Source organism: Cyprinodon variegatus, unplaced genomic scaffold, assembly GCF_000732505.1.
Source record: "Cyprinodon variegatus isolate N-32 unplaced genomic scaffold, C_variegatus-1.0 Scaffold529, whole genome shotgun sequence".
Lineage (NCBI taxonomy): Eukaryota > Metazoa > Chordata > Actinopteri > Cyprinodontiformes > Cyprinodontidae > Cyprinodon > Cyprinodon variegatus.
Genome location: NW_015150982.1, coordinates 76,672 through 91,388, shown reverse-complemented (window position 1 = coordinate 91,388; position 14,717 = coordinate 76,672). Strand labels below are relative to the sequence as shown.

The 14,717-nt window shown below is 35.2% G+C and overlaps 2 protein-coding genes across 2 annotated transcripts in view; one reads left to right on the top strand and one right to left on the bottom strand.

Moving 5' to 3' along the window:
* Positions 1-3,143, top strand: part of LOC107095206 (nuclear GTPase SLIP-GC-like) — a 13,178-nt gene extending 10,035 nt beyond the window's left edge. The window contains exons 14-20 of the mRNA XM_015391203.1: positions 333-509; positions 587-741; positions 866-983; positions 1,108-1,216; positions 1,301-1,434; positions 2,102-2,183; positions 2,353-3,143. Of these exons, the coding sequence (XP_015246689.1) occupies positions 333-509; positions 587-741; positions 866-983; positions 1,108-1,216; positions 1,301-1,434; positions 2,102-2,183; positions 2,353-2,417 (840 nt within the window). The 3' untranslated portion in view covers positions 2,418-3,143. The remainder of the gene's footprint in view (positions 1-332; positions 510-586; positions 742-865; positions 984-1,107; positions 1,217-1,300; positions 1,435-2,101; positions 2,184-2,352) is intronic.
* Positions 3,144-6,844: 3,701 nt separating this feature from the next.
* LOC107095205 (nuclear GTPase SLIP-GC-like) lies at positions 6,845-14,706 on the bottom strand. The gene is made up of 13 exons (XM_015391202.1): positions 14,659-14,706; positions 14,323-14,568; positions 13,579-13,773; positions 13,325-13,488; positions 12,617-12,710; positions 12,452-12,539; positions 12,230-12,351; positions 11,768-11,941; positions 11,525-11,679; positions 8,779-8,887; positions 8,566-8,699; positions 8,045-8,117; positions 6,845-7,633 (listed from the first exon to the last, which is right to left on the bottom strand). The coding sequence occupies exons 1-10, from the start codon at positions 14,704-14,706 to the stop codon at positions 8,854-8,856; spliced, it is 1,320 nt and encodes a 439-aa protein (XP_015246688.1). The 3' UTR covers positions 6,845-7,633; positions 8,045-8,117; positions 8,566-8,699; positions 8,779-8,853.
* Between the last annotated feature and the right edge of the window lie 11 nt (positions 14,707-14,717).

Sequence of the window (14,717 nt, the reverse complement as noted above, 5' to 3'; positions counted from 1 at the left end):
CTATCTATCTATCTATCTATCTATCTATCTATCTATCTATCTATCTATCTATCTATCTAGTTTAGCACTAAATATTAGCCAGTTTCTATGTGAGGCTCCTTCTATGTGAGCTTTCTTCTTTTACCTGACTAATGGTGGTAACAATTTTTGCCCCAATCTTTGGTTAAAACTACCTCTGTTCTGTCCTTATACTACTAACCTAGAATTTGCAATAAAGTAATAACTCAGTGGATTTTTGTGTTCAGAATCAGTAATAAGCTAGAAATAAAATTGTTAATGATGAAAAAAAATGTTTTATAGATTTGTAAGAAGACTTTGCTTGATTCTTTTAGGCTGGTGTTAATAAGGTTGTGAGTAAACACCTTCAGAGAAAGCTCAATTCTCAACTTGCTGGAATCAGAAAGGAAATGGGAATGATATACGCCACATTTGGAAAATGTCTTGATGAAGGAGTTGAAATATCCAAAAATTCATGTGACCAAATCCTGAAGTCCATCTTGCATCTTGCAGTATGTACTGTAGTCTCATAGTTATAAAACGTGTTTTTTTTCTTCTTCTCTTGATATTGTTTCGGCATTTTTTCCAGAGAAAGAGCGGAAGTGCCCAATATAATATCATGAAGAATGCTGTGAAAAATGGTGGCATCCACCTACCTAAAAAGGGGAAAGAAATAAATTTCAACATGAAATTATCTGCATCACTGAATAAGAGCATTGACGAAGAATTCAGAAAGACCTTCCCGTAAGAGCTCCATTAACACAGTGACAAAATACATAATTATAAGCATTACACAATACAACTACAATATTACACTGATATCAAGAGTTTAGTGTACTGACAATTCAAATGTGTTGACATTTTTCAGTGTTGAAGGAAACTGTGGTCCCTTTAATGGAGTGATCAATACATTTTCACTTGATACTGAAAAATTACAAGAAAAGTACAAAGATGCAGAACTGCAGTTGATATTTCTCAAGACAGAGGTAATTCATCAGAAAAATAAAATTTTGCTCTTATATACATTAAACTAGAAATGCTCTAAATATTCAGTCTAAAAAGAAGAGGCATTATGTGACTGGTTTACATGGTTGACTACATTCTACTTAGGAGGAAAAGCTCAAGAAAAAACTGACTAAAATGACTCGTGACGGAAAGAAAGAAGTCTACATCAGTCTAACAAAGAAAGTTGAAGAAATTATGCAAGAGTGCTATAGAGGTAAGAAAGACCAGTGATTTTTCCCATCAAAAAATGTATGCTATAACTAATGGATTGGAGAAAACTAAATCCTCTCTTTTGCAGAAGCAGCACAGTTTCAAGGAAAGAACACACTACAGAACATCAGAGAAACTATAAAAAGACATGTAAACAATAACAAGGACACCATGTTTGCAAAAGCAAAAGACGTCATGATGGAGAAACTCATGAAATTGATGGTTTGTGTAGAAATTAAAACTGAGCTGTCTTTATACTTTTTTCTCCATAGTGTCCATAGTGAAAAAATATCAGTCAAATCCTGTCATTTTGAGTTTTTTTTTAGTTACTTTTTTTTTTTTTTTTATAGATTTTGTCAGTTTACAAGCACAAAGACTTATGGATATTACAACCAAAACACAGAGCTGCATCATTGTAAATTGAGATGAAAATTGTATTTTTTAACAAAAGATAAAGACTCTGCTAAGAAGGAAAAAGTGTTTTTTTTAAACCAGATTTTACACCCAGAGATGGACAATTATGTCCATCTTCCCTTTAAAAATAGCCTCTGTAAGACTGGGTGGAGAGTCTTTGAGCATTATCTTTGAAATTGCTGCACCAGTTTAATTTATATCTGGACACTGACTCTGATCCATAACATTAATATTTCTGTTGTATGTTACCATTCTCTTGACTTCAAAGTTGTCCTGTATTTACCTTTTTGTTAGCCTAGAATAAATTTAGGGCTGTTTCTGAGTGGCTGCTTAAAAGATCCATCGTAAGATTCATAAGCACTTTTAAGTTAGATTAAGTTGTGATTAGCGGTGGTTTCTGAAATCTATTCTCGCTAAGCGGGAAAAGTGTTTGAGAACAGATTTTACACTCATGGTTCTTTTTATGCTAAACTAGGTGGACATCCTGGGAGTTTTGGAAAAAGAAATGATGGAGTCCATCGAGCTGTCTGTCGAAGCTGAAGACGACTCCATTCCAGGTTAAGTTACACAATATCCTTTCCTCCCTCCCTCCCTTCCTCCCTCCCTCCCTCCCTCCTTCAATTTGCCGTAATTGTGAATGGTTTGTTAACATAACTGTGAATATATTACTATGAATGCTTTTTATGTGTCCACAAAAACTCTAACCAAATTAAATTTCTCTCTCAGATGTGTCCACGGCGCTTTCAATGGTAAAGCAACGCTGGGTTCAGCTGCACAGCATAAATTCATAAATACCCTAAAACAAACAACACTTTTTAATTATAGTACATTCTTTTGTAAATGCCAATGTTTGCAACTTTTTTTAAGCTTATGTTAACCATGGACAAAATGTAATTTTAGTTATTTTTCTTTATGACACTATGAATCTAGAATGATCCTTCTAGCGTTTGCAGTTATTTTCAATACTCTAGCACTTAGTTTCTTTCATCCTGTTACATATCCAGATATAAATGTAGCAATTGAACAGTTTTTGTGCAAACTTTATCAACTAAACACCTCCCTATTGATCAGAGTATCTAATTCTTTTAACCCATGTTTTTATTTATATATGTATATGTTTTGAACTGCCAACATTTTGTTGTTTCAGATAGGCGAATTGTTGTTCTGTTAGGAGTGAATAGTAATAATAATATTAGTCCACCAGTTTTAAATAATGATAGATTGTTATTCAAAACTGTGCTTTGAATTGAGGAGTTTACAAATGTTCTCATTTTTACAAATTTAACTCAGCCCAAACTGCTTCAGTTAGGCTCTGCAATGAGATTAATAAAGTGATACCAAATAATAGAGATTAGAATTAATATGCTAGAAGTGAATCAGCTAGATTCAAAGAGCTCCTATATATAAATTCTTATACATATATTGTAGTTTCTGAATATATGTCTCGTAAATTGAAAAAAAATGGCTTCTGTAATTTTACTGGAATTCCACTTTGTTCCTAAATCAAAGATTGTAAGCATGTCTTCTGTAATCTAAAATGTATTTGAAAAGCAAATAAAAAAAGTAATCTTCATTTTCAGTCATAGATTTTTTTCCTTAAATAAGCTACATTGTGTTTATTATTATTTTAGAGCCGAACAAATACACGTAATTGAAGGTTAATGTGTACAAACAGCTTGATAATTTTTGTTCCCCTATTTTCTTGAATAAAGGGAAAAACTCCTGCGTTTCATATATTACTCAAGCTAGTCAGGAAAGTATGCAAATAGATCGTACTGGAGGGATGAAGAAAAGACAAAAACTAGACAAAGAGTTTTTCATTGCTGCTAACATTATAACTTTGACTAAAAGTAAAGGCACCTGACTAGATTAAAATTGCAAATGCTCAGACAGCGTAGTTTAGATCCCAGCTAAGTCACAAACAACCCGGCTGCATTTCTATTAAATTTTCAATGCCCGACAAACCTGTTGAGAAGCAATCTCTGGTAATTGGCATCTCCATAGTCAAAAACGTGGCATTAGAGACATCAGTGATCATAGACAAATTTCTGTCAGGGGCTAAAATGGGCCACATTAACCTTTGGCAAAAAAGAATTTGCCAGGGCTAAATGTAAAGGTCCTTCTCAAAATATCAGCATATTGTGATAAAGTTCCTTATTTTCCATCATGTAATGATAAAACTTGAACATTCATTTATTTTAGATTTATTGCACACTAACTGAAATATTTCAGGTCTTTTATTATCTTAATACAAAAGATTTTGGCATACTGTCTCACAAAATTAGCATACAATGAAAAAAATCTCTAAGCAAGCTATGTACCTAATCATCTGAATCAACAAATTAACTCTAAACACCTGCAAAAGACTCCTACAGTAAGGCCTTTAAAACTCCCAGCCTTGTTCATCACTCAAAACCTCAATCATGGGTAAGACTGCCGACCTGACTGCTGTCCAGAAGGCCATCATTGACACCCTCAAGCAAGAGGGTATGACACAAAGATATTTCTGAATGAATAGGCTGTTCCCAGAGTGCTGTATCAAGGCACCTCAGTGGGAAGTCTGTGGGAAGGAAAAAGTGTGGCAGAAAACGCTGCACAACGACAAGAGGTGACCGGACCCTGAGGAAGATTGTGGAGAAGGGCTGATTGTAGACCTTTGGGGACCTGCAGAAGCAGTGGACTGAGTCCGGAGCATAAACATCCAGAGCCACAGTGCACGGGCATGTGCAGGAAATGGGCCCCAGGTGCCGCATTCCCCAGGTCAAGCCACTTTTGAATCAGAAACAGCGGCAGAGGCGCCTGACCTGGGCTACAGAGAAGCAGCACTGGACTGTTGCTAAGTTTTGCATGTCATTTGGTAATCAAAGTGTCAGAGTCTGGAGGAAGACTGGGGAGAAGGAAATGCCAAAATGCCAACTCTCTTGACCTGAACCCCATAGAGAATCTGTAGGATATTGTGAAGAGAAAGTTGAAAGACGCAAGATCCAACACTCTGGATGAGCTAAAGGCTGCTATCGAAGCATCCTGGGCCTCCATAACCCCTCAGCAGTGCCACAGATTGATTGCCTCCATGCCACGCTGCATTGAAGCAGTCATTTCTGCAAAAGGATTCCCCACCAAATATTTAATGCATAACCGTACATAATTATTTGAAGGTTGACCTTTTTTGTATTAAGAACACTTTTCTTTTATTGGTCGGATGAAATATGCACATTTTGTGAGATAGGAATTTATGGTTTTCATGAGCTGTATGCCAAAATCTTCTGTATTAAGATAATAAAAGACCTGAAATATTTCACCTATTGTGCAATGAATCTAAAATATATGAATGTTCAAGTTTTATCATTATATTATGGAGAATAATCAACTTTTTCACAATATGCTAATATTCTGAGAAGGAGCTGTATGCCCGACACATGTTGTGTGAGCAGGTGTGAGATTTAAACACTAGAGACCAGTCTCTGTCAGGTTGAGCGAAGGTTTTAAGTGAACCAGAATGCAGAGATGGACGCTAAGGTGGTTTCTTGCAGATTTAATGTAGATCCAAAGGCAACAGAAGTAAAGTCCAAAAACAAAATACAGAAAACCAAAAACCAGGAGACAGGCTGAGGAGCACAAAAAAAATAACTACGAGAAACCAGCCAACAGTATCTAAAGATGAGGAGTATAAATTGGAGACCAACGTTCACTGAGTTTGAATTCAGGGGCTGCGTCCTCCGAAAGGCCAGATTTTTAAGGCGACAACATCATAGCGTTGAACTCGAAAAAAGAAAACTTAATCCGAACCAAAAGCATGACAGTTTCACTCAGATTGATTAGTTCCAAAACACCTGGTTATGCCTACTGGAGGCAACTAAAATGAATATATCATGAAAAGCAAGTCCTGAAAATCTTTCTATAAGCAAATAATTAAAGAAGATTTATTGAACATAAGATGAAGTTCCCTCGTACGTCAAAATTCAGGAACCCAGTAAATATCCAGAATTTTGTAGCAAGATTGCAATAATGTACCCATGTGCCGTTGACGTGATACCCTATGTTTGTGTGGAATATTAACAATATCTCCAACAAATTTCTATGCTATCAAAATATTTTTAAAATGTTTAGAAAAAGTATTTTCATCAGGTTTCATAATAATTTCATTTTGCAATTGATTAAAAATGTGCAAATGTCCACATAGAAAGAAGGCTTTCAAAGGTTGTCCTGTATTTTGGGTAGTTAAGACTGGATTTATATTGTTAAGATTGTTATTGAAACACAATATTGCAGACAAGGCATGTATATACTTACCTAAAGGTCTCCAGTGTCCATATGCTGAAAATAACTATGACTTCAATTTGAAGAAACATGTTTTTAATTCTATGTTTCAATACAAATAACCTAAAATTGTATAATAAATTATTTTAAAAATATGTATATTTTTGACAAAACCTAGATATAACAAAGCTTATGTCTACATTCATCACTTAATTATATATTTGTTTTATTTGTATCAAATTAATTAATATTCTTTATTGCATTATGGATATTTTGACAATCGGGTTCAGGGTTAAAAATCATGCTGATGTGCTCTTGAGGTGATTCAAAAGTTGTGCATAGAGAGTAATTTATAGCAGCAGTCTGTGATCTCAAGTTTCACCTGTGCTTTTATTGTGAGGTCCACTCTGAAGAAATTAGTAAACATTGAACAATCATTCCAGTCAATAAATAAGCTAAACATACCAATCGTTACAGTGGGGCCAAAATTATTCAGTCAGCCAATGATTGTTCAAGTTCTCCTACTTAGAATAATGAGTGAGGCCTATAATTTAGTCTATGAGAGAAGAAATGACCCAAATATATATATATATATATATATATATATATATATTTTTTTTTTTTTTTTTTTTTTTTTTTTTTTTTTTTTTCTCCCTGCCAGTTTTTTTTTTTTTCTGGCTCTCTCCAGAAATTTTTTTTTGAAGTTCGTAAATAATAGGTGCAATTGTAATTTAGTTTTCAAAATGGAAAAAAAAAACAACAACTAATTATTTAGGAAACAAAATTAACATTTCTTTTTATTTTCTTCTCAAATAAATTTTAGATTACATCAGAGTGATAACAGTAACTAGAGAAAATAAACAGAAAACAAGAACCGTAAAACAGACCATATATTCTAATATACATTAAACTATGTACTATGTATGTACTATATAATCTATATACTAAAAAGATTATTGAATTTTGCAAATAAAAAACACTAAAGCTCTTTAAAGTCTGAAATCAAGGTATGAAAAAAATGCTGTGGTAGCAAGTAACATGCACATTTTATCACTTAACATTGAACGGATATTTACATTTTAAAACAGTTTTAAAACATATATAATCAGAAAATTTAACATGAATGTAAAACAATATAAAAAGTCTTTAGAGGCTGCTAATCTACATTTATCATATCTGTGATCATTTCTACTAAATAATACCCTTCTGCAGACCTTAAATGATGCAGTTTTCAAAGACTGAATTGCATTCCTATTTTTAACTTTCTTTGAAAAAGTTGATTTCAAAGGACAGTTTTGAATACAAATTCAGCATTGGTCAATGGAAGCTTGCTTGAAATTTCTGTTAATCCTGCTGTAAAAAACAAAAATCAGTCTTAAAACAAGTAAAAAAAAAACAAAATGAATAGCCTGATCCATGAGGAGTTTCTAAGTTTATCAAGTCTTCACAAAGAGCTGTTCATGTTTTTCAATGATTTATGTCTGGGTATGTAATGCCAACAAAGGCACTGACTGTGTAAGAGTATTGGAAACAACTGTAATAATCCTAAGGCGAGTCAACCTTGCCATGTTCTTGCACAGTTTGCATGTTCCCAAACATTTCATATGTTACCATAATTGGCTAAAACCAAAGTTTGTTCGTCCAGGCACTAGCATTGAGTTACTGGAAGGTTCTGCTGAGGTCGACGCATCAATGCTGCTTTGCAGCTCATTATGGAGTTTCTTTAACATCGAAAGCTCTGTTGACACATCTGAGGAAGAAATTTTCTTTGGTTATGCAATTTTTGTAACAAATTAATTCTTAGTGGCATATTTACAGTTATAGTTACAAATCAGTCACACTCCTGGCAGCTGAAAAAAAAAACAGACTCTGCTCGTTACCTGCATAATGCAGTCCCTTTAGGGATGCATCTAAAATATGCAGGAGAGTAGATCCTTTTGATCAGGGTTAGAGTCCCCTGATTTTAGGTTTAACTCCCATAATCACATTAAGGCTGGACCTAACAACAATTATTCTTTCCAGTCAGAGAAATGTATTGGTCAAATTAGAAATATATTTATTTCTGAAGATGCCAGGTAGAGAGAGAGACAGACAGACAGACAGACAGACAGACAGACAGACAGACAGACAGACAGACAGACAGACAGACAGACATCTTTACCTGGAAATGGATAATGGATTGACAGCCCAATGGACTCCATCATGTTTTTTTCCAAAAGACCCACGATATCATCCTAATTTTGAATTGAAACAATTAGTAACACATGGTTGCAGAAACAATGATGGATCACAACTACTCATGAATGTTGGGATGGATCTCAAAGAAGGAGCCTGGAATTTATTTTAAGCTGAATAAAGCTAAATACAGCACAATCCTGTAAGTCATGAACATGGTTACCTGAATGGAGACACTACTAAGCTTTTTTGCAAGAATAGGAAAAATATTCCATCTATAGAAGTAAAACCTGTTACATTGCATGCCTTTCAAATTTGTATTTCTAAAAAAAAGAAGGGACAAAAATTACAACCAATTTCTTTACAATTTGTATGAAAATTGTCTTTATCTGCCCCTAAATAGTTTTGGTTATAACCTGATAAAATATGTAAATAACAAAGGTATATTTTTACGTTTTCAAGACACTGGGGAGAAAAATTAAAAACCAAGTGTAGAAAAAAACAAACCATCAATTTGTTGAGCTGTTCCATCATGACATCTTTGGCTTTTGCAAACACGGGGTTTTTGTCAATGTGCATACGTCTCTGTAATGTTTTCATTATGTTCGGCAGTGTGTTCTTTCCTCGAAACCGTGCTGCTTCTGCAAAATAGGTTGATTTTTGCCAACAATAACCAATAGTTAAGTAGCAATTACTGTCTCATGGTAGCGTTTTTCTTACCTCTGTAGGAGTCTTGCATAATTTCCTCAACTGTCTTTGTTAAAACTTTGTACATTAATCTTTTGCCCTCCTGAGTCATTTTACTAATTTTTGTCTTGAGCTTTTCCTCCTAAGGAAAATGTAGACAATTATAAATATCAACATTTAATAAATATGATTTCATCTTTTCAAATAAGTTATGAGCAAGGCCTGTCCTTGAGGGCTGTTGTGCAAGTTTAAGAGCTATCTTTTATCCTTTATCAACCCCACTTGAATCAAATAGCTTAATTGCATCCTCATTATGCATGTTGTCCACACTCCTGATGAGTTATCATTACTTTATTAATGAGTAATCATTACTTGATTTCTCGTCAGGTATGCCTGAGAAGAAACGTATTTGAATATGTCAGGACACCAGCTCTCGAGGACTGGAGCTGCCCATAACTATCTTAGAAAGACCATTTAATAAATTAGTGTAAAACTTAAATCTTCAAGGGCTACTATCCTACAACATTTGGGTGTGCACCTGGCCCAGCACGCCTGATTCAATGGCTGAATTATTTTCTCAGCATTCAGGCAGGAGCTGGATTCTAGAGCCCAGGCTATTTATGACGGCGAGTCCGACTATTTCTAGCCATCATCAATCAACCTGTCACACAAGCTTAGGGTAATTAGTTTGTGCAGAGTTTTTACCTATAAACCAGAATGTTGGTCAATTTAAATGCTGGGGATGCTGGGAATGCTCTGGAAGGCCTATGCCAGGGTCCTGGAGAGGAGAGTCTGGCTGATGATTGAACCTCTACTTCAGAAGTAGGGTCTGGTTTTCATCCTGACCATCTTCTCTACTGGTTTCTCAGGGGTGCTTGGGAATTTGCCCAACCGGTCTTTATGTGTTTTGTAACCTGGAAAAGGCATTCGACTGTGTGCCTCGTGGTGCACTGTGGGGGGTTTCAGAAATCCCAAGTTGGGGAGCGGGAGATCGATAGATGGATAGGCATGGCTGGTGATTTAATGTGAACTGGTCTGCTGTTGTGACGAGGGAGCTGATCAAAAAAAGGCAAAGCTCTTAACCTACTGTTGCTCTACATTCCTACCCGAACATATGGTCATGAAATCTAGACATGACCAAAACAACAAGTTCACAGATGCAATGGGAGGATGGATGCCTCCCTTTGGGGGATTTTAAAGCACTGGGAGATGGGCAAGTAGAAGACTCAGAACATGCTGGAGGGACTATGTCTCTTGGCAAAGATTTTACTACATGGTTGCACACATAATTTTGGCTTTTGACTAATCAGTGGAGAGATCAGTCACTCTCAATTTACAGCGAAAAAATAAAATTAACTATGGTAATTAAATGAAATTCACACATCCATCCGTCTTTCTCTTTCATCAGGGTCATATTGGGGCCAGTGCCTATCTCTGGCAGCCTAGGGGTGAGAGGAAGGATACAGCCTGGACAGATAACCAGTATGTCACGGGGCAACTCAAAGACACACAGAGACATGCAACCATGAGCCTCATTACCTGAGCTGTACAAGAGAAGCAGGGATCCAGTCACTCTTTGCCAAAGTGTCAAACACACATGGTAACTCTCAGCCTCTCTGCACTTGGTAATACTTACTGTCCCTATTGATCTCAGTGTGTTATTTTCAGTCCCCTTGTCTGAGAAAGCCTGGGCAAACTACTCTACTGAGTCACTTCCAAAATAGCAAGAAGTTAACTGGATTCATCTACTGGACTGGAACCACTCCATCTTCACTCCCTGCCAGCTCAGCAGCTACAAAAGCTCTCTCAAGATCACAGTTCACCTGGATGAACCAAACTCACCACCACCGACTTACAGCTACAAACCTGGATCTCACTCCATTAAACTTAATTATCTGATTTCCTTATCTCCTGGGAGTTTTCTCTTTTACATGTGGATCAGAGACCTTAACAAAACTATGACAGTAGTACCTAGAGAGAACTCACGCATGAACCAGGAGAACATGCAGACTCCATGCAGAGAGACCCTGGGCCAGGAATCACACATTTGTGAAAATACAGAACAAAAAGAACCATGTATGATCATACATCTTCTTCCAGCAAACGCTAGAGTTAATTTGGTATGACCCTTATTAGAATACCCCCTAATGCAAGTACACAGTGCATTTTCTTTACAAATGAGGCAATGCTAGTTAGTGTATGCTAATAAAATGATGCTCTGGGTGGGCCTCCCCCCACCCATAGCATGGTGGGGGGAGGCATGGGATGGCCTCATGCTTCACCAAGCAGAGCTGGAGGAGGTGCGTGGGGAGGGGAAAGTCTGGGTCTGCTGAGGTTGTGGCCCCCCAACCCAGTCCAGGATAAAGTAGAAGAAAAGTATGAGTACATTCAAGCAGGTTCTCCAGAGCCCTGCTATTGACTGATTCATGTATGTTGAAGCAGAGACATAGCTAACAGTTGCAAGACACTTGCCCTCAAGTTCTAAAATTTGATATATGTGATTTAGAGCATTTCTACATTTAGTATATAATAACATATTGCATTTTTTTATGAATTACCTTTGTCTTGAGAAATATCAGCAGCAGTTCTGAATCTTTGTACTTCTCTTTTAGTTTTTCGGTTTCAAGTGAAAACTTGTTGATCACTCCATGTAATTGACTGCAAATGCCATCATTGCTAAAACATTTCAACACATTATAATATTTGACATAATTTTCAATAGTTGTATCATATAATGTTAATGTGTTTATGTATTTTTTTGTATTTATAAAATTCTTACTGGACGTTTTTTCTGAATTCTTCATCAATACTCATTCTCAATTTTAAAGATAATTTTAAGATGAGATTTATTTCTTTCCCATTATTTGGTTTGTAGATGCCTCCATTTTTCAAGACATTCATTAGTGTGTTGCATTGGGCTGTGGCACTCTTCCCCTGTGGGGAAAAAAGACAAAAAAGCGGAAATTAAAAACTAACACAAAACACTATCAGATTAAATGTATATAACCATCAGATTACCTACTGCAGTACATAAAAAGGACTTCAGGATTCTTTCCAATGAATTTTGGTATATTTCAAATCCTTGATCAACACATTTTCCAAATGCTGTGTGGATCTCTTTCATTTCCTTTTTGATTGAATTAAGTTGATGGTTTAGGTTTGTCTCAAGGTCCTTACTCACATTATTAACACCAGCCTAAAAAAGAAACAAATATCCTTTATTCAAAGCTATATTACTTTTAGTTCCTTTTTAGTTTATAGCAATCTATTGATTATTTGATTACTCCATTTTTTTGGTTTGTGCTATAAAGACAGAAAAGAGGTAATTTTAACCAAATACCATGCCAAGAAATCCTAACCGGAATCCCAAACAACAGCTGTTTCAGGTTAAAGAAGAAACTAGCAGGAGCCTCATATAGAGATTGGATATCACTTAGCCATTGACTAACATAAAAAATATTCATGAACTCAGGATAAAGCTTACCACTTTTGTCAGACTGGCTCCTTGAATCAAAACCAGAATCCTTTGAGCTCTGGAAATAAAGCTGAATGTCTCTGAGGGACGATTATTCAAACCTTTTAGAAAATCTTGAAGCTTTGGGATTTCTTATAAAAGACAAATTTACATTACATTACATTAAAGTTTACATTAAAGTTAAATGGTATTGCTGAGGAAGTTATCTTTTCTTTGTTGGTTTCAACCTACCAGTTTCCTCTGGATTAAGGTGTTTACTTTTCAAAAACTCTGCAGCGCTCACTGTAAACACTTCAATACACTCATCTCTGCAATATGTCTGTGGAAAAAATGAGCATGTTAACTTATTTTGTCATTTTTTAAATATTATTAATATTAAATATGCTCATTGGCTACCTTAGTGGATGGTATCTTGTTTAATTGATTTTGCACTGCTTTCTTGGCCTCCATGTTTCTCTGAAGAATTGTGGTCTGAATATTAGCCTCCGAACTAAAAGAAAGCATTCACTGGTGAAACATTTTTCTGACATATATCACATCATGCTATTTAGTAGAAAGTAAAAAAGGTTTACATATGGTTTTCCTTAAAAAAGCATTTGATCATTTGATATATTTTATCTTTATGCTGTCAATTCAGAGTTGAGAATCAAAATAGGTTCCGAATTAGTTGTAATATTTCATGAATAGACTTTATTCAGGTTTCAATATGCATGAAAATTGTGCTTAATCATATAACAAAAAGAAGAAATCCAGCATGCATACATAAAAACTCATGTTGTTTTACTTAACGGGTGTTTATAAGATTCAATAAAGTGTTCATGTATTCCTTTAGTAGTATGTTTAATCATGTATGTTATTTTAAACCGTAAACTTTTTTTCTATTCAGTTTTCAGAAAAAACAAAAATTATTCATTTTTACAAACATTTATCAAACCTTATAAATTAACTGGTCTCTTCAGATCGGTTACTACCCATAAAAACACCCATAGAATATAGATATGTTAGTGTTGTGTTTGTTAAGATAATAATTTAAATTAAAATTAATGCCCAGGCTGAATCATTTTTAAATTCAAGCAACATTCCAGTTTTATTCTGTGAACTTACTCATCATTAGAACCTCCAACTACATCAGACTTGGTGCAGATAAAGTGAATGTGTCGAGTCTCGCCATCATTTCCAAGGCTTTTCAGGATCTCCCAGGATTCTTTATCAGCTGCTGCCCGGTTAATTTCAGACACAATCCACAACACAGAACACTTTCCAATAATCTGAAATGAAAATATAAATTGAAATATAACAGTCCTAGTAAAGAGTAAATAACATTGGAATCAACTCCATAGTATAAATATATAATTGACCTGTTTCCACATCGTGTCCCTGCTCTTGTTACGATCTCCATTTCCAGGAAGGTCCACCAGAGTTACATGCTGGAGAAAATCATTTCTTGGCACTTTGACAGTCACACACTTCACAAGTGGCCAATAGTACCTTTGTTTGTCTCTTTCTTCTCCTTGTCTTGTGTACTTAGCAATATTTTCTGATAACTCTTCCGCCTTGCAGAATATAGAGATAGAGTAAAACAAACCAGTGAGCAACGACTAAATGGAAGGAAATTTGAAGAATTGCTAAATTTGAAGAAATATGATTTCTTTTTTTAATTTTCATAACACTCTTGCTTTTTTAATAGGCTTAATGCTTTTAACTGCATTTTGTGGAGTTCCTGATGGTAAATAATCAATTTCCCAGCAAAAACCCTTTTAAGGTTGAATTAAAAAAACATGTCCTAATAAAAGGTAAAAGAAGGTTTTTGTTATTATCGATCATGGGGAGCCTATTTTGTGCTGTATAGATAAAATGATTGAGCAAGCATTTTTTCCCCTAAGAGAATCCAATACAAATACATTAATTTCTGTAAAGTCATCAAGGTCTTTATGTGTTAAAGACATGCCTGTATCTGGTCAAGTGGTTAGATCAATCAGGAATTATGGACAGATGTAGAACATCATGATTGTTAGCATAACAATGGAAATATATAGTGTTGCTAATTGTAAACTTTAGCAAATTGGTCCCAAATGCTGTTTAATTTGCTAAGTCCAACTTACAGATTCAAAAGTTAGAATCTTCTTTGTGGACTGAAGAAACTCTGGAATTTCACTGAAGTTGTTGATATCCATGAGTTGTGATGATATTTGTTTCCATTCTTCTCCATACACTGCTGAGATCTTCTCAAAAAGGTCATGGCGGCGATCATTATCATTATCATCATCATCATCATCTTCATCATCCCTCTCCTGCTCTCCATCATTTTCAAGAAAGTGATCTACTGTAACCAACTCATCTTCCCACTCCTGAAAAGAAATATGTTTGATAAGTTTCAGATGCATAACCCTCCAATACTTTACCAAGAATACAAAGAACAGATTAACATCTTTATTTACCTCTTTGGTGATAAACTCTATTTCCGCTTCATAGTTTGAGTTGTGCATATTTGACTCCA